Below are 24,530 nucleotides of genomic sequence, written 5' to 3' on the forward strand. Positions count from 1 at the left end.
ATATATATATGTATATACTGGAAAGGATATCACTCAGTAAGGAGACACAGTATTCGTGTACAGAGTGCACCTCTTCTGATATCAGTGGCCATTTTCTCTATCCAGGTAATGTTTGTAATGTCCACAAAAGCCTGCAGCATACCATAAAGACATTAAAGTCAATGCAGTGTTGTACAGCTTTGAGGATTGGTGTTACTGCAGACTTTAACAGCTAGATTCTCTCTTGGTAGGAAATGCACAGTCTCTACTGACTCTCTGCTGTATGCTTTGTCAATCACACCAAAAGCAAGCTCTGCAATTACACACACTGCTTCATACAAATCAATAACATATTGGAACAAAACAAGATGTGGCTGACATTAAGAGCTGAAAAATGAGCTTGTGTGACAGATTATACCTGCAATGCACAGAATGGAAATGCTGCTCTTTTAAAAATGGATCTGCTTTAGATGTTAATTCTGCTAGGCACACAACCAATCCCAGGTCAGTTTATATCCAACACCATTAAAAATATACCTCCTGGAGTGAGTAAAGAAAATTCTGCATTTTCTATCATTACTCTTCCCTCAAACGTTAGCTGAGGCAGGATACTTTAAATGGCTAAATTCACAGATTACTGCCTCTTTTTTCACTCATGCCTTTTCATAAAAAGATGCTTAAGAGTGTTCATTGCTATAGGTTCATAGGTTGGTACTAGGCAATCGGCCCTAGGGCCTATAGAAGCCTAGCCATAACAATTCCCTGGCTATTTCTTCCCACAATATTTGCTTCCCGGGACCCCTGTCTAGTAGGGTGACTGATGTGATCCCCGGGGTAAATTTCCTATCTTCCATCCAGTCATCAAGGTTCCTTTTGAAGAGGGCCAAGGAGGTGCTCTGCTTGACACATGTATGGGCAGTCTATTCTAGAGTATGGGGAGTGTATCCCTCCAGCATGTTTCATTCATTGTGATGACAAGGTTTAGGTCCCCTGGAGCGTGTGGCTCTAATGGATTGAGATTTCTTTAAGTGTAGCATGTCCGACAGCTCTGAGTTTGACATGGCCTTGTACGTTAAGCAGAGTAGACAATATGCGACAGAGTATAGCTGGAGTTTTTTTTAGTCGGTCAGCATAGGGTATCTGCTTTAGTCCTGTGAATCTTTTAGTGAGGTATTTCTGAAGCCTTTCCAGTTGTTGCAGATGTCTTGTGAGGTACATACCAAATGGGCATTGTACTCTATGATGGGTCTAATGAGGGATGAGTACAGTGGGACAATGACCACCTTTTTTCTGGATGAAAAGCCCTTAGTGATGAGGTGTACCACGTAGAAGGATTTCCTGACTGTTGTGGCAATGTGGTTATTGAAGGTGAGACCACTGTCCACCTGTGTTCCCAAGTCTCTTATCACACTTTCGGTGTTTAGTCTACTGCCACCTATGTGGTAATTCATGGGTACATGTTTTTCCCAAAGGGGATAACTATACACTTCTTGGCATTGAGCTTGAGCCCATGGCTCTGGCACCAAGCATCTGTTTCTGTAAGGCTCTTTTGCAGAATATCCACATCATTTGGGGATTCAATAATGGCTCTCAGTTTGCAGTCATCTGCAAACTTTGTTAGCCAGAGTACCTTAGTGTTGGCCTGTACTTCAGAGAAGTAGATGCCAAACAAGAGCGGACCCAGGACTGAACCCTGAGGTACTCCACTTGTCACTTGTCTGAAGCTGGATTTGGAGTCGGCTACTTTTACAGTGTGGGATCTGTCAGTAAGCCAGTTGGCAACCCATCGAGTGACATAGGGATTTATGCCCAGCTTAGTAAGTTTATCTATGATTCCAGAGTGGGAGATGGTGTCAAAGGCCTTGGTGAGATCCAGACAGGCTGTGTGGACTGCCTTACCCACGTCCACGGCTCTGGAGACTGATTCGAAGATGTCAGTCAGGTTCAGGAGACACAATCGGCCCTTCATGAACCCAAACTGGGAAGGGTCCAGTGTTTGAAGGTTGCCAATGTCTTTGTTTATAAGTTCTATGACAATACATTCCAGGAGCTTAAAAAACTGCAGCACTCACCATTTGTGGCAGTGACTGACTAATGAAGTTATATGTGTCATTGTGTGGGATACTGAGGTATTTAATGGGATGCACCCTCCTTTGAATAAACATGGAAATATCATTACTGATGCACCTACTGCCCACCACCGACATTGCCCAGAACATCTATGACACTGACTTTCACCAAGTGGCATGGGGTCACAGGTAACAAACACAACAAATGAGAAGACTTTTCAGGAAACAGGTAATGCTGGTAACAGAGGCACACTAGAGAATGAGCATACCTATACAGTATGCAAATGCTGTTAACTCCACACATACCTCTTTTTTATGGGGAAGGACAAACATCAAATCCATTTCATGATGACAAAGTTGCTTATGGGTCTGTCACTCCTTATCACCCTTACTAATTTCCCCTTCACTGCTTTGGTATTTCTTCAGTGTTGCCTGTGTCATAATGCCCCATCAATATTCTTTATTGCTTTTCTACAACTTTTCACGTGAAAACTGATGAGTTTATAGCTGGCCAAGTGCAAAACACTGAAGTTAAAGCCCTGACTGCTGTTTTCCATTAGAAATCACTGTCAGAATGCCTCCTAATTGTGCACCAGCAGAGACTCACTTGGGCTCACAGATTTCCCTTTTCTTTATATTGATGTGATTATGAAACTGGTGTAAGTTCAGGGGTATAAATTGCTTGATCTCCACATTGGGGGTGCAGGGGGCATGTAATCCTGCAAAATATGCTTCCTCATGAGATGTAGTGAGGGGTCACAATAGGAGCATTCCAAGCTGTACTGCATACATAATAAATGGATCTGTTTTTAGCAAATGAAATATAATGTAGTGGTGGAGGTGGTGTTTGCTTTGCTGTGCAGATGCATGGTGGAAAGTTGTGGTGGAGTACAGATGCAAGATCAAGGGGGCATTTAGGTAGTTAGGTTGTTTTAAAGGGTTTGGTTTGAGCTACTTACCTTTATTGATGGCAGGATTGGATTTGGCTAGTAGCAGGTCTAAGGGATGCATGGTCAGCAGGTTAGCTGTCATTTAGCAGGTGATGCAGTCCTTTTGCTCCCTGCGGTGCAGTTGCATTGCTGACAAGGATCCAGTTCATTCGGTGGTAGAGCTTTGGAGTGAAGTAGCTCAATTCCCTAGTTGGTAGGGCGGGAACATTTTGTATTGTCATATTGTTAGGGAAGGGAGTTTATAATAATAATAATAAAAATAAATAAATAAATAAATAAATAAAAATGGCTTTGCTCTTGGCATGGAAGTGGCCAGTCAGGCAGTTCTTTGCAAGAGTTATAACCCTTCTTTTCATCTGCTCGTGGTGGTCTTGCGTGTCTTTCCTCATCTCGGCTTATTTCAAGGCCAGACTGAGCTGCGCCGACCATTTCGCAGGCTGTGAGTTCCGGGGGGGGGGGGTGTTGCGGTTGCTACCGCACATGCGGGGAGTAGCGTTGAAAATTCCTATTTAAAAAAAAAAAAAACAATTTGATGAAGGCTGTATGGTGCTTTCTGGGAGTTGGAAAGTAGAAATACATAATAATCATATAACACAGAAAATATATAAACACGTTCCAAAGAGATTCATTGGTTAGCTGGCTGGTAGAGGTCAGGCAGGGGTTTATTCCTCTAGTATGCAGTGTGATCCAGATTTTATAGCTCATTAGACTGGTCAATAGTGGGTAATGGCGATAGTTTTTAGGATTTCGTAGCATTTCCTCTGTGATTCCAAATAAGCCGCAAGTGTTTTTCGCAGACTGGGAGATATGTTGTTAGCAGAGTCCCCTGCTCATGTGTGGCATGGAGGATAAGTTGATAGAGAAATTGGCACGTAACAGCGCTGAAGGAGTTTGTCGGTAATGGTGGCAGTCCAAAGCCTGCCTCATGGTTTCATCAGCTGGTTTGGGTCAGGTCGTGCTCATTAAAACAAGTCAATGAAGTTTCTATAAAAGTGATTAAATTTAAAAAAAAAATATATATATATATATATATATATATATATATATATATATATATATATATATATATATATATATATATATATATATATATATATCTATCTCAAACAGCACTGATCAGACTGTAGGCTAGCTACTAATTACCATCTGTAAAAAGAGTGACAAAGATTATAGCGGCAATGTAGTACTTTATCTATGATAACTGCACTTGTTTTCTGAGTTAAGAGGCCTATTCAATCTGAATGCTACTGCGTGCTTATAGAATTTGGAATGAGACCAGATATAAGATGTGAACTCCTTTTGTCATGTATAAATTGTTTGACTACTGAGTTCTGTACTGCTGTTTTCCTTCATTGCAGATTCCATTTTAAGTAATCCATTTATGTTTGGCAAACCCTTGCTATCGGAAATCATGGTTTTATGGCAGTTAGTGGCCAACTACTGCAGACTGCAGTTAGAAAGTAATAGATGGACACTCAAGGTTCAGATTTCATATGCAGGAGAAAATGCGGGTTAATGAACACCTGTTATAGTTAGTGGCAGACCTTTGCTATCGACTTCTAATTCTGTAAAAACAATTGGTGCAATTGCAGGACATTCATGTTAATGCCAAACTGTTAGGTTATCGACTTCTAGTTTTATGACCAATAGGTCCGTTTTCATAAAGTGTGATTTTATGGCAAATTAGGGGCAAGCAAGGTAGACTGTGGTTAACAAATGGCAGACATTTGAGGTTCTGACTTAATACCCTGCAGAACATTCAAGTTAAGGCAATCCTGTTATGCTCTCAACTTCCAGTTGTGAAAGCAATATATAAAATTGTCCTTAGTTTGGGATTTCTTTACAATTTGGGGCCTTTGGCAGGCCCTGTGCTGTGGTCACCTGATGGGCTGTTTCTGGTGGAGTGGCGGTGTCTAGGGGAGGGCTGCGCACAAGTCTTTGCTAGGTCAGTTGGAGTGGCAAGAAGGTCAAGGAATAATTTTTTTTTTTGTCCTGAGATATCTGCTGGTCAAGTGATATTGTGCAGCTATTGTGAGGCTTCATTACATGGTAACTTAGTTGACAGCTGAGGGAGTGTGCTGGTGGGCCAGTTAGTCAGGATGGGAACTGGCTCATGATTCCTATGGCTGCATACAAACTTGGTAGTATGTAATAGGAAGTGAGGAAATGATTGGCATACTGTGCACTATGGGTGATCCTCATCACATTTTGAGCATTAGTGGTACTTTATAAAAACAGTTTCTCAGGGTTGTTATTGCTGTAAAATGTCATCTGGATGTGGAAATGACGACATACCTATCTGGTCATTGTGGGTTGATATTTGAATTTTGTTCTGCCAAGGAAGGGCGTGCAATTTACTTTTTCATATCAATGGCGGGTTTGGGGGGAAGCTATATGTAGGTGAAAGTACAGTAAGCTCTTATATGGTTATTTTAACAGGGTAATCATCTCTGCAGGACTAGTGTGCGGGAGTGAGTAGGTCAATTAAGTTGGAACCCTCTGGCTAATGTTGGTTTGGGTGAAATCAAGTTAAAATATGTCACTTAGGTCATTACTATTACGTTTGACACTAGAGAAGGATAGGGATGACGGTAGGTAAAATGACCGACTGCTGAGATGATAAAGTATAAAGTCATTAGTATATCTTTACAGGACTAATGTGCGTTTGTGACATACTTATCTGTGACACTTGTATTAGTTTACAAATGTTAGGGGAGGGGTTGGTGGGCATAATTTTGGGGTTGTTTGGGATTAAAGTCCCTGTCCAGCAGGGACGTAAGTGGAGTTTCGGGGGGGGGGGGTATCGGTTCACCATCCAGCTAATCACGTTGTGCTTTGAAAGTGGTAATGTGGTATTCTGATGTAGAGAGGGAATCTTTTCCACAGATGGGGGAGGCTCTGGGACACAAATCTCTCCCAATAACAAGTCCTAGGGAGGTCATGGACCAGGGTGAGGTCACGGTTGTGGGTTACTTCTGGCTTTCTAGGTTTTGCAGAGAAATATGTTCAGATGATCCTTATTGTGTGCTTTGTCACTCCCTCTCTCAGTTTTCTGGCTTTGCCCAGAATTTGCTCCCAGTGGTTTGTAGCCATCCGTCGAGGCACACAGTTGTATTCTATTAATTCTATTATCTGTTTTGTGTTAGTAGGGAAGTATAGTGGCAGAGCATTTATGCATGGCATACTGTTTGCATATCTGAGCAAACAGGGGAAGCATGCTATAAGATAAGTGATATCAGCTTTATGAAGTGAGAAGTAACACATTTTAAGTACAGTATAATAGTTGCATTGAGTCCTTTGTTATGACTTGGGCAAAGGTACAGACTCAAAAGATTACACACTAATAAAGACTCATACTAGAGTAAGCTGTCCGTGTATCACTATACTGCATTGAGTGGATACACATACATCATTGCAATTGAGAATGGGAATAGTATTCAGGCCTACAAGACTGAGATGTTTTGGGATAAGTAGCAATAGGGCCTTGGGTATGGCTAGGGATGGTGGATTTATGGAAGGATTTCAGAAGGTGGGTAGGTTGGTAGCAACTGTGTTAATGCTTCAGATGATTTACATTTTGCTTTTCTTTGCAGAGGGTGATGCTACGATGGGTGTTTTCATCTGCTGGAGGGTTACACAATGAGGTCACAGATGGGACCAGTGCAGAGTGGTATCAGCTGGTGGGCCGAAGGAAGTGATCTCTTCACGTGATGGATGTAGCTGGAAGGGGTTTTGAATGCTAGAGCTACATGCAGTGAGGTCACAGGTGGGAAAAGCTCAGAGGCCTGAAGGAAGCAGAGTTGAAAGGTAAGGGGTTCTGCTGGGGGGGGGGGTGCATTCTGGTCGCTGGAGTGGTATAGTGAGGCCACGGGTAATCCTACTTTATTCTGGCTCATTAAGCCACATCAGTGGCTGCAGTTTAGGATATTGTTGGAAAAGTGAAGAAAAAGTAGGCTCAGGGCAGTCTAAAACAGTATTGGGATTGTTTAGGGGGAGTGTGGAGTTCCCACAAGGGGAGTGGAGTCACAGCATGCATGGGGTTGCAGGAAGTTTTTAGCCTAACGTCCAGGGTTCTTATCAACCAGCCAGGTTCAACCCTTGGTTTTCCCATACTGCACTGCTTGCCTTCGGTCAAAAGGGAGATGGATGGAACCTTGGTGTGAATTTACTGTTCCCCATCCAGTTGTTTAAACTGTGTTGGTAGAGGGCCACGGACATGTTCCTGACAGGATGCTGGAGTTTGTCCAGAGTGGTGCATCTTTGGGAGGACATATTTGCCCTTCAATTATACCAAGTTAAAGCTTTTTGTTTGACAGAGTGGCATATGGACCATTTCTCTTGTCATTTTGGGTGAATTTTGTAGATTGGGTTTCAGGAAGCATTGTAGGTATGCGGGTACTTTTGCGAAATTTTGCGAATGAGTGCCTTGCTGTCATCATGGTAGTTAGAGGACATAAGCAAGGCTTGGTTTTGGGGTTCCTTGTAAATGTAGACCAGGTTTCAATTTCTTACCAGCTGTATAGCTATCATAAGGGATGAAGAGCTTTAAGGGAAAGGCCAGGGATAAACAGCAGATTAAGGATGTTAAGCTTTTGAAGCTCTGCAGTTGCAGTTTCGCCAATTTACTTGGGTTGTTCTGGGTGTGGGTTACTAGGTGTAGTACTATGGTAATTGCATGGGTGACACGGCTAACTGAACTTTCTGAATCTTGATTGGTTGTTTATTGGTTTCAAGGGTTGGGGTAGGTTGATGGCTGTGAAGTTGGACCAGCTTTGGTTACTAAGATAAGTTTTTGTTGCATGGGGTTGGTGTTGGGATATGGAGGTTCATGGGTTTATAGCTCATGTGGCACTTTATATGATGGAGGTATTTTAGTCATTCAGAGGGTGGTTTGTTGAGTGGCAAATGCTAGGTTGGTTATGTTTTCTGTTGATATTGCATAGTTGTACTTTGAAAGGAAATTTCAACTTTGTATTACATACACTGGGTGGGAAATAGGGTCACAGCTGAGCATGTTGGTGGCAATTGCCCTTGTATGGTTTCACGGGGTGTTGGGTTAAATGTTTTGGTGTCGACTTTGGCTCATAAGGTTATGGAATGCCGGAATATTACTGGTTGAGTGTATGAGTTACTTAAGGTACAGAAGTTTACAAATTATGGTTATTTTAGTATTGCCGAAGGAAAGGTTCACAGGTTCATAGGTAGGTACTAGGCTATCTGCCCAAGAGCATTTATAAACCTAGCCAGTGTGTGTCGACTTTTGCCGCCCCATTGATTAATTAACTGATCTTCTGTCAAGCAGAGCCAATAAAGTGATCCCAGGGGTGTATTTTCTGTTACTCATCCACTCGTCAAGGTTTCTCTTGAAGAATGTTAGTGAGGGGCTCTGCCTGATGTAATTTGGAATTTTGTTCCAAAGCATGGGAAGTCTCTGTGATAGGAATCTATCCCTCCAGCATGTTCTATTTATTGCTGTGGCGAGGTTTAGCTCACTAGAGCGCGTGGCTCGCAGTGACTTGGATTTCTTTAGGTGGAGCATGTCTATCAATTCTGAGTTGGACATGGCTTTTTTATAAGCCAGGCAGAGATCACCTCTGAGTAAGTGATATGCCACTGAGTACAGCTGGAGGTTTTTCAGTCGGGCTGCATAGGACATATGTTTGAGACCAGTAATCCTCTTGGTGAGGTACTTTTGTGGTCTTTCCAGCTGTTGGAAGTGTCTTGTGAGGTACATCCCAAATGGGGCATTGTACTCTATGACAGGTCTAATGAGAGATGAGTAGAGGGGCACTCTAACCTCTTTATTTCTAGATGCGAACCCTTTAGTAATTAGATGGGCCACATAGAAGGATTTCCTAACTACTTTGACAATATGATTGTCAAAGGAGAGATTACTATCTACCTGGGTCGTCAGATCTCTTATTACCTCTTCTGTATTAAGGGGCTGTCACCTATGTGGTAATTCGTGGGCGTTTTGTTTTTCCCAAAAGGAATGAGTATGTATTTTTTGGCATTTAGCTTGAGGCCATGACTTTGACACCAGGTGTCCGTCTCAGTAAGGCCCTTTTGGAGGATGTCCATGTCAGCCGGAGAGTCAATTATGGCTCCCAGTTTGCAGTCATCGATGAACTTGGTTAGCCATAGTCCTCCTGTGTTTGCCTGTACTTCTGAGAAGTATATGTCAAACAGTAGGGGTCCCAGGACCAAGCCTTGTGGGACACCACTTGTGACTGGTTTAGAGTCGGACCTGGAGCCCGCTATTCTTACCGTGTGAGTTCTGTCTGTAAGCCAGGTGGCAACCCATCTCGTGATGAAGGGGTTTATGTTCAGGCTGGTGAGTTTTTCTGTAATACCCGAGTGGGGAATGGTGTTGAAAGCCTTGGCGAGGTCAAGGTAGGCTGTGTGAACCACCTTTGCCTCGTCTATGGCCTTGGTGACTGTCTCAAACAAGTCAACCAGGTTTAGTAAGCATGATCTGCCCTTAACAAAGCCAAACTGGATCAGGTCAAGTGTTTGGAGGTTCCCTATGTCTTTGTTAATGAGTTCCATGATGATGCGCTGCATAGCTTTGGAAACCAGGCTAGTCAGGCTTATGGTGCGATAGTTACCAGGGTCAGTTGTGGCCCCTCCTTTATGGAGAGGAATAACCATTGCTGTGTGTCAATCTATGGGCATGTAGCCCGTGGAGAGGCTGAGGTTAAACAGCATGTTTAGGTGGGGGGTTAGTTTATTCTGTAGTTTGTGCAAGACGCAGCCTGGGACACCATCTGGTCCCATTAACGCTGTGTTTTTGGCTTTTGAAAGGGCTGTTTTCACCTGTGCATCTGCGATTTTTGGGACACTACTCTTTTCCGGTATTGTTGTGGGCCCTTTTGGAGGTGAGAGGGGGGTGAAGTTTGCACTGAATATATCTGCCAGGATGTTGGCAATATCAGTAAGTTCAGTATATGTTGTGCTATTTTGCACTAGTTCAGTGCATATCTGTGAGTTGCCACTTAGATTCTTAACATGGCTAAAGAAGGCTTTGTGGTTATCTTTTGAATCCTTGGCTATTTTTCTTTTGAAGTTATCCTTGGATGATTTCATGAGGGACCTCAGTTTCTTACTGATACTGATCAGGGATGTCTTTCCTTCTTGGGATTTGCTTTTTTTCTGAACTAGTTTCCTCCTTCTGTTGTATAGCCTGTTTATTGCAGGGGTCCACCAAACTGGTTTCCTTCTCTTAGAGGAGTGAGTCTTGGTTTTGCTAGGGATGGCAGGATCCATGCATCCTTGTAGGTGCTCACAGAGTGCATTTGTAAAGTTTCTGCATCTTGGGCAGCATTATCCTTTAGCGTGGGGGCTGTGAAACTTACCACCTCTGTCTTAAGTAAGGTGAAGTTTGCTTTAGAAAAGTTTTTTACTGTGGTTTCCTTAGTTGGGGGTGGTGGTGGGGTGTGGACATCCAGAGTGATTAGTTTATGGTCTGATCTAACCAGTGACGGGTTGACCTCTGGTGTGGAACACCTGTCGCCCATGTTGATGATGACCAGGTCCAATATGTTTTCACCTCTGGTAGGGGAGTTTACCAGCTGATCCAGGGCATTTGAGTTGATGAATTCCAGGAAGCGCTGAGCCTGGGAATTTGTACTCGAGTAGTTTTCCCAGTGAATGGTAGGGTAATTGAAATCGGCCAATATCAAGGTGTTTGATAGGACCTTCATGTTTGGATCATTGGATTATTGGATTATTTTCATATTTGGATCATTGGATTATTTTAACCAATTACTCACCATTTAGTGGCTTTTTGGGAGTTATATGACAGAGTGTTGGGGTTGATAAGGATCCAGGTTGATGTTGGGGGTTGTTGTACACTAAATGATGTTTGGCTTAGCCCTCCTGTCTGTGGCTTGGTCTGAAAATTTCAGTAAAAGGGAGGGGGAACAGCCTGGCAGGCTGGTTTGTGGAGAAGAGGGACAGGCTTGCTCTCTTCTCTGGTGTTTGGATGTTCATTTCAAGGGTTTGGGAAAGGAAAGCGAGCAGCTGGAGGCTGCGTGTTAAATAAGCAAAGGTAAGGATGCTACCTATTTGGTGGAAGGTAAATCAATAAATGATGTATGAAGTGAGTCTTGGATGCTGCTTCATAAGTAAAGGTTGGATGGGTAATTCAATAAATGGGATATGAAGTGAGTCTTGGACGCTGCTTCATAAGTAAATGAGCAGAGGTATGGGCGCTGTTTACGGGGGCAGATGAGTAGGTCATGCTGTCCTAGTTAACATTACATGGATGTTTATGCCGTGATTAAAGCAAATATACTATGTTCGGTTGTGGTTAATAAATGTTGGTTATCAAAGCTATGTTATGGAAGTTTAATAAAGGTCATCAAATGTCATTCGGTATGATGTGTTTACTGAAGTGGACCGAGACAACATCACATCATTGGTAGAACAAACTATCACATTAAAAGGTACAAGTTAAGTTCAGAGTGTACACTTATAATACCTTGGTTACTGCAAGTAAGGAAGCTTTGCTGAGGTGATGCCTGTTTTTTGAGCCTTATTGCATGATATATCCTGTGACCACTAGTGATTGTTAGTCACTTTTAACTACTGTTTTATGTGTTTCAACATTACATTGCAGCAGCTTTTCTGTTATCTGTTGTATGAATATTATTGGCCCAAATGTCTTTGCAATTAGTCTGGAGAGAAAAATGTTTGTGATTACTGTCTGCATCCAGTCTGTGTTCTGTAAGAGTTTCTAACACCCTATGTTCTTTTACTAGATTCTAATCGTAGTAGCAATAAGTAATCATGAAGGAATATCTAATATCTTAAGTTTTTGTGGAAATATGCCAGACATTTTCAAAAATATAGAAGTATGGCTTCATTAAATTGTTGGAACTCTTCTTGTGTGGATTGTGTATATGAGTGTGTGTGTGGGGTAAATATTTTTGCCTGGCATTATTTTGTTTTTCGGTTCTTGCTATATAGTTGTTTTGTAGCATAATACGCTTCCTAGGTGATGGTATATTTACAGAGTCTGTCTCTTTTTAAATTATTAGTACAATGAATTCTATTAAGTAGTTAATTTTGATTGGGCTATGATTTTGTAATTGTAGTTAGAGACTGGCCCAAGTTGCAGTTTTTCTTCTTCAATACATGTATTTTTAGTCTGACTATGATATATTACATGGTGCTACACTATTATGTTTTGGGGTTTAAACTGTGGCTGCCTGCTGGGCTGGCAGTGCGGTTCATATAGTACAGGGATTTTTATTAAACCATTGTCCCTTCTGTTCTTTGCTTTTTTTAACCTCTGTGCCTCTTAAGTGTAGGAGGCTTGAGTTGGAAAACTGGGATACGGCAGAGGCTATGAACAGAATCCTTCTCACTTGTTCTGATGGGAGCTGCCTTCTGTGTATTAGGGTTACTCAGCTCTGCCCCAAGATGAAATGTCATGAAGAGTGGGGCTGTTATGCCGATAAAGAGAACCTGTCCATCAAACTATCCTGGAGCTCTGTTATGTAATGCCAAGTACTATATCTGATTTACTCCTGGAATAAACATGGTATTCTATCTGATTTACTCCATGTAGCCAACCAGGAACTTATCACCAAGATCTGTATGGATGAGAATGTGGAACCTTGTTAGCTGTTTGCATTCCATCAGACTTTTTTGGGTAGTTCAGAGTTTCAGGCCTAGATACTGAAGTCTTGGGGTGGTTGGTTGTTTTTCATCTGGCATGAAGTGACCAAGATTATATTGGAGAGTCTTACTTCTATATATCTGTCCTTGGAACAGGAGAGAATTGCAGTTTTATCCTTGTGTACCATCTACCTGGTAAGCTTGGTACTTTTCAACAAGAGTTCTTGTATCTCTTCATATGGTTAGCCCTGGGAGATTTTAATGCCTGGGTAGATACTGTGATCTGCCAAGTCATCATGGAGTTTTTTAGTTTAGTGGACAGGTTCTGGTTCACTCGGGTTGTTTCCATGGAAAACCATGTATGTAGACACTCCTTGGACTTTATTGTTCACTTTGGTATAGAAACCTGGAACATGGTGAGGAGTTAGTCTCTTGGCTTGACTAATACCTGGTTCATTTCAGGCTTGCCTTTTCCACACCTTGGTCTCCAACTACAGAGCAGATGAAGCACAGAGATTTCAAGGCAGTAGGTTCTGGTAATCTCTATCTAATTTTTGACCAGCTCTTACAGGAGGGCTCAATGCAGATGATCCAGCTTACCTGGTTTTGGCACATAACCACACTGTTGCCAGTACTCTGAATCAGGTTGCCACACAGAATTCAAGGCTCAGACCATTGTTCCATCATGACCCTTGGTTTGACCATGCACTTTGGTTGACGCACAGGATAGGGTAGAGGCTGGAGTGATGGCTGTGTAAGATGTTCTTGTTGAACATTATGCTTTATATCAGACTAAGATATCTCAGGGAAGAAAAGAGTTTTGTGTCCAAAGAGCACTTTGCTTTAATTAATTATCCAGGAGCACTCTTTTGGGTTGTCATGTTACACAGATGAGCTAGAAGGTTTGTTTCTCTGAAATATGTGAGGAAACTGAACATTTATTGTTCACACAAAAATGTGCAGATATGGTGGTCTTTACCATGGAAGATGACCATTGATGATTGCAGGTGTTCACTGATGTGTAACTTGGTCTCCTGCTGGATGCAGTTCAACTATGTTGATCATGAGAATATCAAGGGCACCATTTCAGCTATGCATGTCATAGCCATACAAGGCTAAGTACAAGTTACTTTAATTCACTAGGACTGGTTCTTTTCAAAGTAGATTTAAAGGAGGCTGTGACTCTACTGAAGAATTATCACCTTGTCTCTAGTGTTCCCTTTGTTGTTAATATTATTGAGAAAGGAGGTCTATACACAGCTGTACTGCTACATGATATGAAATGACTTTATTAGATACATATGGTACGGATTTAAATCTAAGCACAGCATGAAGACTATACTCACTCAGGTGTTAATGACCTGCTGATGGGGAAAAAACAAAGAGAGTATTTGATCGTGGGCCTACTTGCTCCCTCAGCAGCTTTTTGTGATCCTGATCAAATGCCTGTGAGTACACTTTGGGTTATCCAGTATATATCTGGTCATACTCAGGATGTTGTGTCAAAGATAAATTACACTGCCTCAAATTGCCTGAAAGGTGGTATACCACCAGGCGCTGCCTTGCTATTCAGTGTAAATGCTGCTATTAAGGCTGGTTGCGGTAAGGAGTTTTTTTTTAAATTCTGTCTTATGCTGATGATATTCAGTTGTTCTTTTATTCTCTAGAATGTGTTCTTGATTTTTCATCTAAGGAATATTACTTGGTATCCCATCCTTGATTGGACAACATCTAATTGACTGGACATAAGTATTAAGCCCAACACCATTTTCATGGGTGATCTAAACTATCCATCAATAGACCAGGAAACTTATACCACCACCACCACTAGTGCACAAGCATAGAGATTTCCAGACTTTATCAGTACACAAACCCTGGAACAATTAGAGTACCCAGCAGTAGGAAATAGCATCCTAGATCTTGTCTTTACTAATATGGGATAATTTTGCACCAACTATTGCATATCTTCATCACTTGTTAGGTCTGACCATAAAACAGTTTCCTTCAAAATAAAACTGAAGTCAGAGATCTCTTCCAGCCAGGGTACCTTCAGAAATTTCTTTAAGACAAACAACCTACTCCAAAGTGATATACTGGCAAACGTCATATCCCTACCAAACCCAGTTAACTCCACTGAATATGCAGAAATGTACAAAACCACACTATATCAGCATGTAAACAGCTGCAGAGATACAGCTGCACCCCATAGGAATGTGCAGGGCAAACTCCAGAAACAAACCTGCATGGTGGAAACATAATATTAGCAAGTTTTATGATAAAAGGAAAAGAACTTTGACCAAAAGTAAGAATAGTAATTCCCAGAATGTTATAGCCCTTGTCACTGAAATAAACAATTCAGAAACTTAATAAAATCCACCAAAGCCAAGTCTGAGGCTTAAATAGCTACCCAAGCCAAAAACAATCACAAGGCATTTTTTTAGTTACCTTCATAATCTCAAAAGCACAATGGTGCAATGCACTGAGCTGATTGTGAACAGTGTTAACTACACTGAGGTTGAAGACATAGTGAACCTATTGGCTGATAAATTTAGCTCTATAAATAATAATATGACATAATAATATGATAAACTTTACCCATCTCTCCCATCTGTCTGTCCCTCAGGATATACCTGAAATTGGTTTGCCCTCAGCAATCACATAAGACCAAGTGCTATAAAAACTACTATCAATGTAACTACTGTCTGTTTATTTTAACTGTGGAGCTTTTCTCTCCGGGCCTCCGCTGAAAATGGACCTATGTCCAGTCGGACACTCCCAGTCAACAAATGTAAATAAATAAAATAAAAATAAATAATAAAAGCTAAAAATACTGTATCAGTGGGTCCTAACAATATACCTGGATACATCTTAAATAGCATGAAGCATGACTTAGCCACACCCTGAATACTGTTCAATATCATCCTCCATACAGGTTTTGTACCAAGTGAATGGAGAACAGCTACAGTCATTCGCCTGCATAAGAAAGGCTCTTCCACAGACCCAGGCAACTATAGACTCATAATGCTGACCAACCCCATACAGAAAGCCTTGGAAAGACTTACTATGGAACTAATCAATCAGAAAATAGGGAACCTCCAAACACTGGGCTCATCTCAGTTTGGATTTATCAAGAGCAAGCCATGCTTACTCAGCCTGGTGGATTATTTTGAAAAGGCCTCTAAAGTAATGGATGAAGGCAAAATAGTACAGCCCACATACCTTGACCTGGCCAGAGCTTATGACACAATGCCCTACTCAGGCATAGCAGAAAAGCTAAATAAATCCCTCCGTCACCTGCTGAATTGCAAACTGGCACACAGATAGGATGCAGAAAGTCAAAATAGGGGAAGCTACTCCACAAAGAGAGTAGTCATTAGTGGAGTCTCCAGGGTTCCATGCTGGAAACCCTCTTGTTTGGCATCTACATTTCTGAAGTAAAAGCCAATACCAAAGTCTGTGGGCTGACTAAGTCTGCAGGTGATTGGAACATAGGCGCAGTCACTGAATCCCCAAATGACTTAACCATTCTGCAGGGAGGTTTGTCCCAAATAAACAGCTGGTGCCAAAATTAAAGAATGAAACTAGATGCCAAAAAATGCATTATTGTAGCCTTTGGGAAGTCATCTACCCCACAGAACTACCAAATTGACACTACATCCCTAAGAGTTGACCCAGTTCTTCAGGATTTGGGAATTTATATGGATAGTGACCTACCTTTTGAAAAAAACAAATCCATTGTTGCAAACCAGTCCTTCTATATTACATAGCTAATAAACAAAGGGATTGTGTCTAATTCTAAGGATGTCACAGTCCTCCTTTACTCATCACTCAATAGACCAATCATTGAAAATAATGCTCCCTTTAGCATGTATCTGTCCAGACACATGCAAGAACTGGAACACTCACAGAAATACCTGACTAAAAGGATACAGAGCCTTAACAGCATGTCTTAAATGGACCGACTCAAACTCTGTCAGTATACTCAGTATCCTACAGACTGCTAAGAGGTGACCCATGTCTGGCATACAAGGCATCCTCTGACTCAATACTGTTGAATTTATTGCACATCAGTAAGTCCAGTGGCATCAGAAATATTCAGTCTAGGGATCAAAGCCTTTTCTGCAACATCAACAAAAAAGCTTGGAAGGACAGGTATATCTCAAAAAGGCTATGGAATAGACTCCTAATCCACAATAAACAAAGTTCATCCCTGTCAATATTCAAGCGTAACTTAGATCTATGGATAGGAAACAGAAAGTTTACCCAGGATTGCACCCGTACTACAAATGGACAGAAGTAGCTCCTAAATGGTTTATCCCATGCATGGGTCCCCTCAAACTTTCTACATTATGATCTCAGTTACTCTTATTAGGGATAATATATAATAATTGATCATAGAATCAGTAAAGTCAGTCTCTAACCAAATGTGATAGATTAATTCATGCACAAAAGCAGAAACTGGCTAGGCTTAAAATGGCCCACAATGGCAATTAACCTAGTACTTACCTATGAACCTGTGGAACACAATCCAGCTAAGGCTTGGGCAGTGTTTGTTTATGCTGTTGTCCATCCTCATTGATTATCTATGGCAGCAATCAGCTGAAATCTGCATCCTGCATTAGTGACCTTGACATTGTTCTAGATGACAGAATGATTGTCCTCAAGGCGTATAACTTTCTTCTGAAGAATACTGCTCAGATCAAGCACTCTGTACCATATTTGGACCTTGGGAAGGTGGTAAATCCTTTATTGCTGTCCAGTTTTCCAGCTGGTGGATCAGGCCTGCCTATAACAGGTGGAAAATTGTGTTGCCACACTGTTGACTGTTACTTCTAGAAAATGTTGTATCATACCTTTGCAGAGAAATTTATGCTGGTTACAGTCAGATGCGTATTAAAGATCTTTACTCTCAACTTCCATGAATTACATTAAATGGGACTTGCTTACCTGATTAAGCTACTGAGGTCTTATGTTGTTGCAAGACAACTCATGTCATCACTCGCTGGACTGATGGCTGTACTGAGACCATGGTTAGAGACACTAGGCAAGATGTCCTTTTAGTATCTTGCCCCAGTTCTCTGAACAAGATATTGTCCTTGATCCAGGTATGCACAACAGAGACATAATTCTGGAAGACTCTTAGATTCCACTTCCTTAGAAGAGTGTACTGCAATCCTTTAAGGGGAAACTACACTAATTTCAGAATACTGAATTATTGAAGGGACACAGCCAGACTTATTTTAAATAATCTAAGATCTGTACTGCACCTTTAAATAGTGCATATTTGGGCTTAATCACTCTGTCTTTTATTGATTTACATTTATACATGCTTAGACTTCAAAGGCTTAAATATTTTACCATAAATAAATTAACAGGTGTCTGAAACCTATTTGTCCAGCTTCTACTAGGAGTCAGTTGTGTAGAAATTATTTTGTTTGCAACAATTTTAATGAGATGGACAAACTGGTACTATGTACCCTATCTCACTTCCACTAGAAAACTCTTGTTAGCCCAGGTGATGCCCACTGCATAAACATGGGTCACTAGTGCAGTGGCTGGAGCTACAGCCTTCTGCATCATGGAGCAGGAGTTAAGAAGAAACAGGAGACTAGTACTAAAGGAAAGAACATACATAGTTTTAGGCAAAAAGCAGATTCTGTGGTTGCAAGAAGCCTTTGTTACGGTGGGACAACTAATACATATAATCATGTAAAAATCCATCACTTTATAGATCATTATTTGTATTATTCTCTGTATATTTGCTTAACAAAGCAGAGCAATATGATTCCCTATGAAACGTCAAATCAGAAATGGATATGCATTATATACATGGTAGTGTTTTCCTGAATACTACAAATCCTAAAGTTGTTTTTATCAAATATACCTGGAACAGAGCAGATACAAAAAAAAAGAACAAAAGAAAAAAAAAACAGTCCATTCACAACACAGGACTGTAAAAAATAGCAGAACTTAGAAATAAGATTAATTTCAAAAATAACTTTTTACAAGGAGTCATGCTCCCCCCCCCCCCTTTCCCCACATTCAGCTTACTTAATTATATCACAAAGATCTTATATATTCAGGACAAGAGCAAACTGCACTTTAAAATGCATATTCTGTTATGCTGTTTCTCTCAGGTGCAGCAAACCTGGAGAAAGCAAAAGTGATATCCCAAGGCTATACAAACCATGAGCAAAATTTAATTTGAACAAAAAAATCCTGCTTAAAGCATACATTGGAAAATTATAAAAGAGTAAAGTGAAACCATACTACAGAAGAAGAATTGTGTATTATAGTACTCTTTGCAGTAAATAAGTTACTAACGGTTTGCCAAACTGTATGACAGGCAAAACAACTAAATGCACTTTACAGTTTATAATTGTAATTTTCCCTCTAAATTGCTCCGGTTCCTCTTGCTACAGTTACCTATATATACTTATGAAGGTGGCAATTTGCACTGGCATGTTTGTCCTACAAAAATAGCAGTGTGTGTCCCATCCTACAGAGGTAGGACAGGAAATACCCTGCAGCTCCAAAGGTCATGCATGTGTAACCACTGAAAACAGAAATGTGTCATTTTCTGACTAAGAAACCCAAATATTAAAATTCTAAATACACAGACACCTTAAACACTATTTAGGGACTGCAATTTTAGGATACTTTGGTGTCAGGTTGCAAAAATGGTCCTACTGATGTGCATTATGGGAATAGTAATAAGCATAACTAAACTTTTCACGTTTGAGGCTTTTTCTTAAATATCCATAAATACATTTATTGCTGTACTGAACAGCCATGTTATGATACCTTCACAGATGTACACTAATGCCACTAGTATGACAGGACCAATGCCAATAGCAGATGTTCCATACCTGAAGGTCGTGCCTCAATGACATATCTAGTAATTGGACGTTTTCCAGGATCACCACTGGTCCAGTGGATGGTGATTGCAGAACCATATCGAGAGATGAACGGCTCTCCTGGAGGTCCAGGTGCACCTGTTAAGATACAAAACATTCAGTGTAATCTCTATTTACCACAACAGCTCAGCTTAGACCACACAGTAAAATCACATGTTGTTTTTGACTCTGAGTTATATCATAATCTGAAATCAGACGTATGACATAATTTAAATCCTGGCAATCACTGAAAGTCAAAAGGGGGCATAGGGTACTTCTGTTGGAAATCTAAAAATATATGTAGACACATTAACTAATAAATAGTACAAGCAATGTGAAGTTTAATAGTTTTAAATTGCCCAAGGAAAATCACTGTGCCATTAACCTCCTAAAGTTTGATACTTCCAGGTACAATTACAGCTAAAAACTAAATGACTGTTACATGAGTATTTCAGCAAATGTAAATATAATACATCAGTTCTGGTAATGTGCACACGGTAAAGTAAAAATGCATGCACGCAAACTGCCACTTGCAGGAAAACCTTTCAACAATTTAAAATTAGAAAAACAAAGCTTTTTTTAATCTTATGACAGTGCTTCTAAGTACAATATAATGAATAATGTTGTCAGGTAATTGTAGGGGTAACCTCTTGTAATGCATGCCGGAGGTCACTGACGTTTACCAGGAAAATCTCATAAGCCTGAGAAGGCACAGTTTCCCCAGAGGCAGAATTACTATCTATGATGCCTGTGACCCAGGAATGTATTGTTTCTTCAGTTATCAGAGGTTTGGTTCATTTCTTCAACTCCATAGTGGAGCTCCTGCCAAGTGGCCCTGCCCCTCTTCTCTTAGCATAAATTATGGTCCCTCTGGTCTCCTCCAGGGAGATTACACAGTACTGTGTCCCTCATTGTATCAAACCCCTTCCCATCCACCATGGGAGAGGAACTCAGGACACTCCTATTTATTCAAATATCAGTAAATTAAATAAATAAATAAAATCCCTCCTAGCTGCCAGTCTTCTTCAGTGTTGGAACTTCTAACTGAAACCTGAGTAAATGGATCACAGTAAGGGCTCCAGTCTTCTCTGCTTCAAAGCCAGACATATAAGTATTTGCATATACAGATATATATATATATGTGTGTATATATATATATATATATATATATATATATATATATATATATATATATATATATATATATATATATATATAAATATTGTGTTAAACTGCATTTGCCATCTGGAAATCGATATTAAAGCTTTGGTAAGTTAGGTTTCTATTCTACGAAAAGTACAGTTGTGTACACCTACCATAAATGTAGATGTTCGAGTGTCTTCACTGTTGCAGTCATAACTGTAGGGTATTACTGCCGGCAGGCAGAATTCCAAAGTCTGCGTCGGCTGTACCAGCAAGTACCCTGACTTCAGAACGTAGAGGTATAAAGCTGACAGCCGACGCCATCTTCTCCAGCCTTTCTTGCCTCAGATGTCAAAGCCCCCAGAATAACCAAAAAGGTGTCCAAAAAGAAACACAAATACACAACAAAGGAAGTGTAAGAGGGGAATGGTGGGAGGGAAACACCGACTGGAACAGTGAAGACACTCGAACATCTACATTTATGGTAGGTGTACACAACTGTACTATGTTCTTCGTGTTTCACTGTTGCAGTCATAACTGTAGGGTAGAATCCCAAAGCTGTGAATGAGGGAGGAGGTTATGCAGAAGAAGGGGCAGCTAGAAGACCCTGCAAAACAGCAGAGGCAAAGCCTGCCCTAAACTTAGAATACAAAGGGAGATTATAGTGCTTAGAAAAAGTATGCACTGAACTCCAAGTGGCAGCCTCCAAAATGTCCTTGGTAGGAACTCCTCTGAGAAAAGCTGCTGAAGTGGCAGCTGCTCTAGTAGAATGACTTCGAACAATACCTGGAATCTGTTTGCCATAGTGAGAGTAACAAAACCTTATTCCATGAGCAATCCATTTGGAAATAGTTTGTTTAGAAATAGCCTTACCTAGAGAACTGGAGGCATAAGAGATAAGCAATTGATCAGATTTTCTGAAATCTTTAGTTTTATCCAAGTAAAAATTAAGATCCTTTCCCCTTTATTTCGAGGATTTGGAAAGAAGGTAGGAAGGTGAATAGTCTAATTTAGTGCCACCTTAGAAATCACCTTAGGCATAAATGTAGGATTGGTCCTCAAGGAAACTCTGTCTTGGTGGAAGATAATATATGGTTCCACAGCCATGAGAGCTTGTAACTCTGAAACCCTTCTGGCAGAAGTCAATGCCAATAAAATAGCTGTCTTCCAGGATAAGAACTTGATATCTGAAGCCGCCGTAGGCTCAAAAGGAGGCAAAGTAAGTTTCTCCAAGACATAATTAAGATCCCAGGCAGGAACAGGAGGAGTTCTGGGAGGTCTTAAATTCTTAGCCCCTCTCAAAAATTGTCTCACCAGCTGGTGAGAAAAGATGGGAGGATCAGTGTTGTAATGAGCCGAGATAGCAGAAGCATGAATTTTGATGGAGGAAAAGGAGAGGCCTTTAAGCAAAAGGTCAGAGAGGTAAAGCAAAATGGAGGAAATATTAGGCAAAAGAGGAACAGAACCTTGATCTTGCATCCAAATACAAAATCTTTTCCATTTTGAAGCATAAGATTTTCTAGTGCTAGGCCACCTAGCTTCTAAAAGAACATCCAAAACTTGTTTGGGAAGAGAAGGAATCAAAGGCCCTTGTAGAGCCAAGCTGCCAGGCATAGAGTCTTGATTTGAGAGTGTAGCATCTGACCCTGATGTTGGGACAGAAGAGAAGGGATCAGAGGTAGGATCCAAGGAGGTTCCAAGAATAGGTGTTTTAAAGTTGGATACCAAAACTGCCGAGGCCAATTTGGAGCTATCAAAATGATAATCTTGGGTTTGTCCTGTTTTATTTTCAGTAACACCCGAGGCAGAAGAGGGAGAGGAGGGAAAGCATATCCCGAAAGATTCCTCCAGCTGAAAGACAGGGCATTCCCTTTCCAAGCTGTTTTGTGGAAGGACCTGGTGCAAAAGAGAGGCAGCTGATGATTGAGATGAGATGCAAACAGATCTATCTGAGGACAACCCCAAACTGCAGTAATCCTGCTGAATAAGTTGGTGTCCAGCATCCATTCGTGAGGATCCAAAAGTTTTCTGCTTAGGCTGTCTGCTAAGAGATTCTGTTTTCCTGGAATGAATTGAGCTTGAATATGCAGATTCAGATTTAGAGCTGTGTCCCATAAATTCATGGCTAGTCTGCAAAGGGGGTAAGAGTGAGAGCCCCCTTGCTTGTTTATGTACCACATGACTGTGGTATTGTCTGTATGAATCAGAAGAGGCCCTGGTTTCAAAAGATTCCGGAAGGCTAGAAGAGCATTTTGGACTGCCAACATTTCCTTCAAGTTGATGTGCCAGAGAAGATGCTTCTTTGTCCAAGAGCCCTGCTGGCAAATGTTTAGAAAATGAGCTCCCCAAGCATAATCCGAAGCATCCGTGGTTATGATCTGAGAAGGTTGAGGCAGACGAAAGGGGTTCCCTTCGTTTAAAGCACAAGCCCTGGACCACCAAATGAACTCTTTTTGGAGGCAGGGAATCAGTGGAATCATAGTGTCCAGACTGTGGTAATGCTGTGACCATACACTCTTTAGGTACCATTGAAGTTTTCTCATATGAAGCCTTGCATTTGGAATCAACAGGATGCAAGAAGCCATGTAGCCCAGTGCCTGCAGGAATTTCCTTGCAGTGAGCAGAGTTAAAGTAGCCAAGGTTTTGAAAATTGAGGCCAGCTGTGTTTGTTTTTCTGGAGTGAGGAAGGCCCTTTGCAAGCTTGTGTTTAGAAGAGCTCCCAAAAAGATAATTTGTTGAGAGGGGATCAAATGTGACTTTTTTGTGTTCACTGAAAATCCCAGTAGTAGGAGAAGACGTTGAACAAAATGCAGATGTTGAAATAGAAGGTCTTTGCTGTCCACCTGAATAAGGCAGTCGTCCAGATAGGGGTAAATCTGAATCCCTTGGAGTCTGCAATAAGCTACTGCTGGAGCCAGGCACTTGGTAAAGACTCTGGGCGCAGTAGATAAGCCAAAGGGCAGTACAGAGAATTGAAAGTGCCTTGAACCTGCCTTGAATCTGAGGTATTTTCTGCGTTCCTGCCTGATGGGAATGTGTAAGTAGGCTTTCTTTAAGTCCAATGTCACCATCCAAGCATCATGGGAGAGCATTGGAAGAAGTTGTTGTAGAGTAAGCATCTTGAATTTTGGAATTTCCAGAAAGGTGTTTAATACTGAAAGGTCCAGAATAGGTCTCCATGAGTTTTGTTTTCTTGGGACCAGAAATAGTCTTGAGTAAAAACCTTTTCCCATCTCTGATAGTGGAACAGGTTCTATGGCTCTCACGGCCAATAAAGCGTCCACTTGATTTAAGGCCTCTGACCATTGATGTTTTGGCAGATCTGGCCAACCGATAGACCTTGGCAGAGAATGAAAGTGGAATTTGTAACCTCTTAAAATCACGTCCAAAACCCATTTGTCTTGGGTAATATGAGTCCAATTTTGGTAGAAAAGAGAAAGTTTTCCTCCGAGAGGGGCTTCCAGGCAAAGAGGACCTGAAGCCCAACAGAGAGAGTCATTGGGTCTGCTTCCTTTGAGATTGAGATCTGTCTTCCCCCCTTCTAGGTGAAGAAGCAGTCCATTGTCTGGACCTGTAAGAAGCCTGTGCCTGAGCCCGACCTCTGGAGCATCTATATCTTCCCCTTTGAGGCCTGTCAGATGTGGGAAAGGACCAATTTTTGGAGGGCCAATTTCTAGAAAATCTAGGAGGCTGAACTTGCAAGAAATCTTTAACAGTCTGCATAGATTTCGCTTTATCCTCCATCTTTTTAATAACCTCCTCAGCTTTAGATCCAAACAAAACATCATACTGAACAGGGGCATCTAACAATTTAGCCTTAACTTGCTCAGGTAAATTCTGCTCTCGAAGCCAAGCATGTCTCCTGATAA

General features: G+C 41.1%; 1 protein-coding gene across 1 annotated transcript in view; it reads right to left on the reverse strand.

Moving 5' to 3' along the window:
* The window catches only part of SDK2 (sidekick cell adhesion molecule 2), a 1,526,639-nt gene that overhangs the window by 117,064 nt on the left and 1,385,045 nt on the right, over positions 1-24,530 (reverse strand). Inside the window, exon 39 of the mRNA XM_044085131.1 lies at positions 19,492-19,617. Within this exon, the coding sequence (XP_043941066.1) occupies positions 19,492-19,617 (126 nt within the window). The remainder of the gene's footprint in view (positions 1-19,491; positions 19,618-24,530) is intronic.

Source organism: Protopterus annectens, chromosome 10.part0 (genome assembly GCF_019279795.1).
Source record: "Protopterus annectens isolate FY-2018-M chromosome 10.part0, PAN1.0, whole genome shotgun sequence".
NCBI classification, from domain to species: domain Eukaryota; kingdom Metazoa; phylum Chordata; order Ceratodontiformes; family Protopteridae; genus Protopterus; species Protopterus annectens.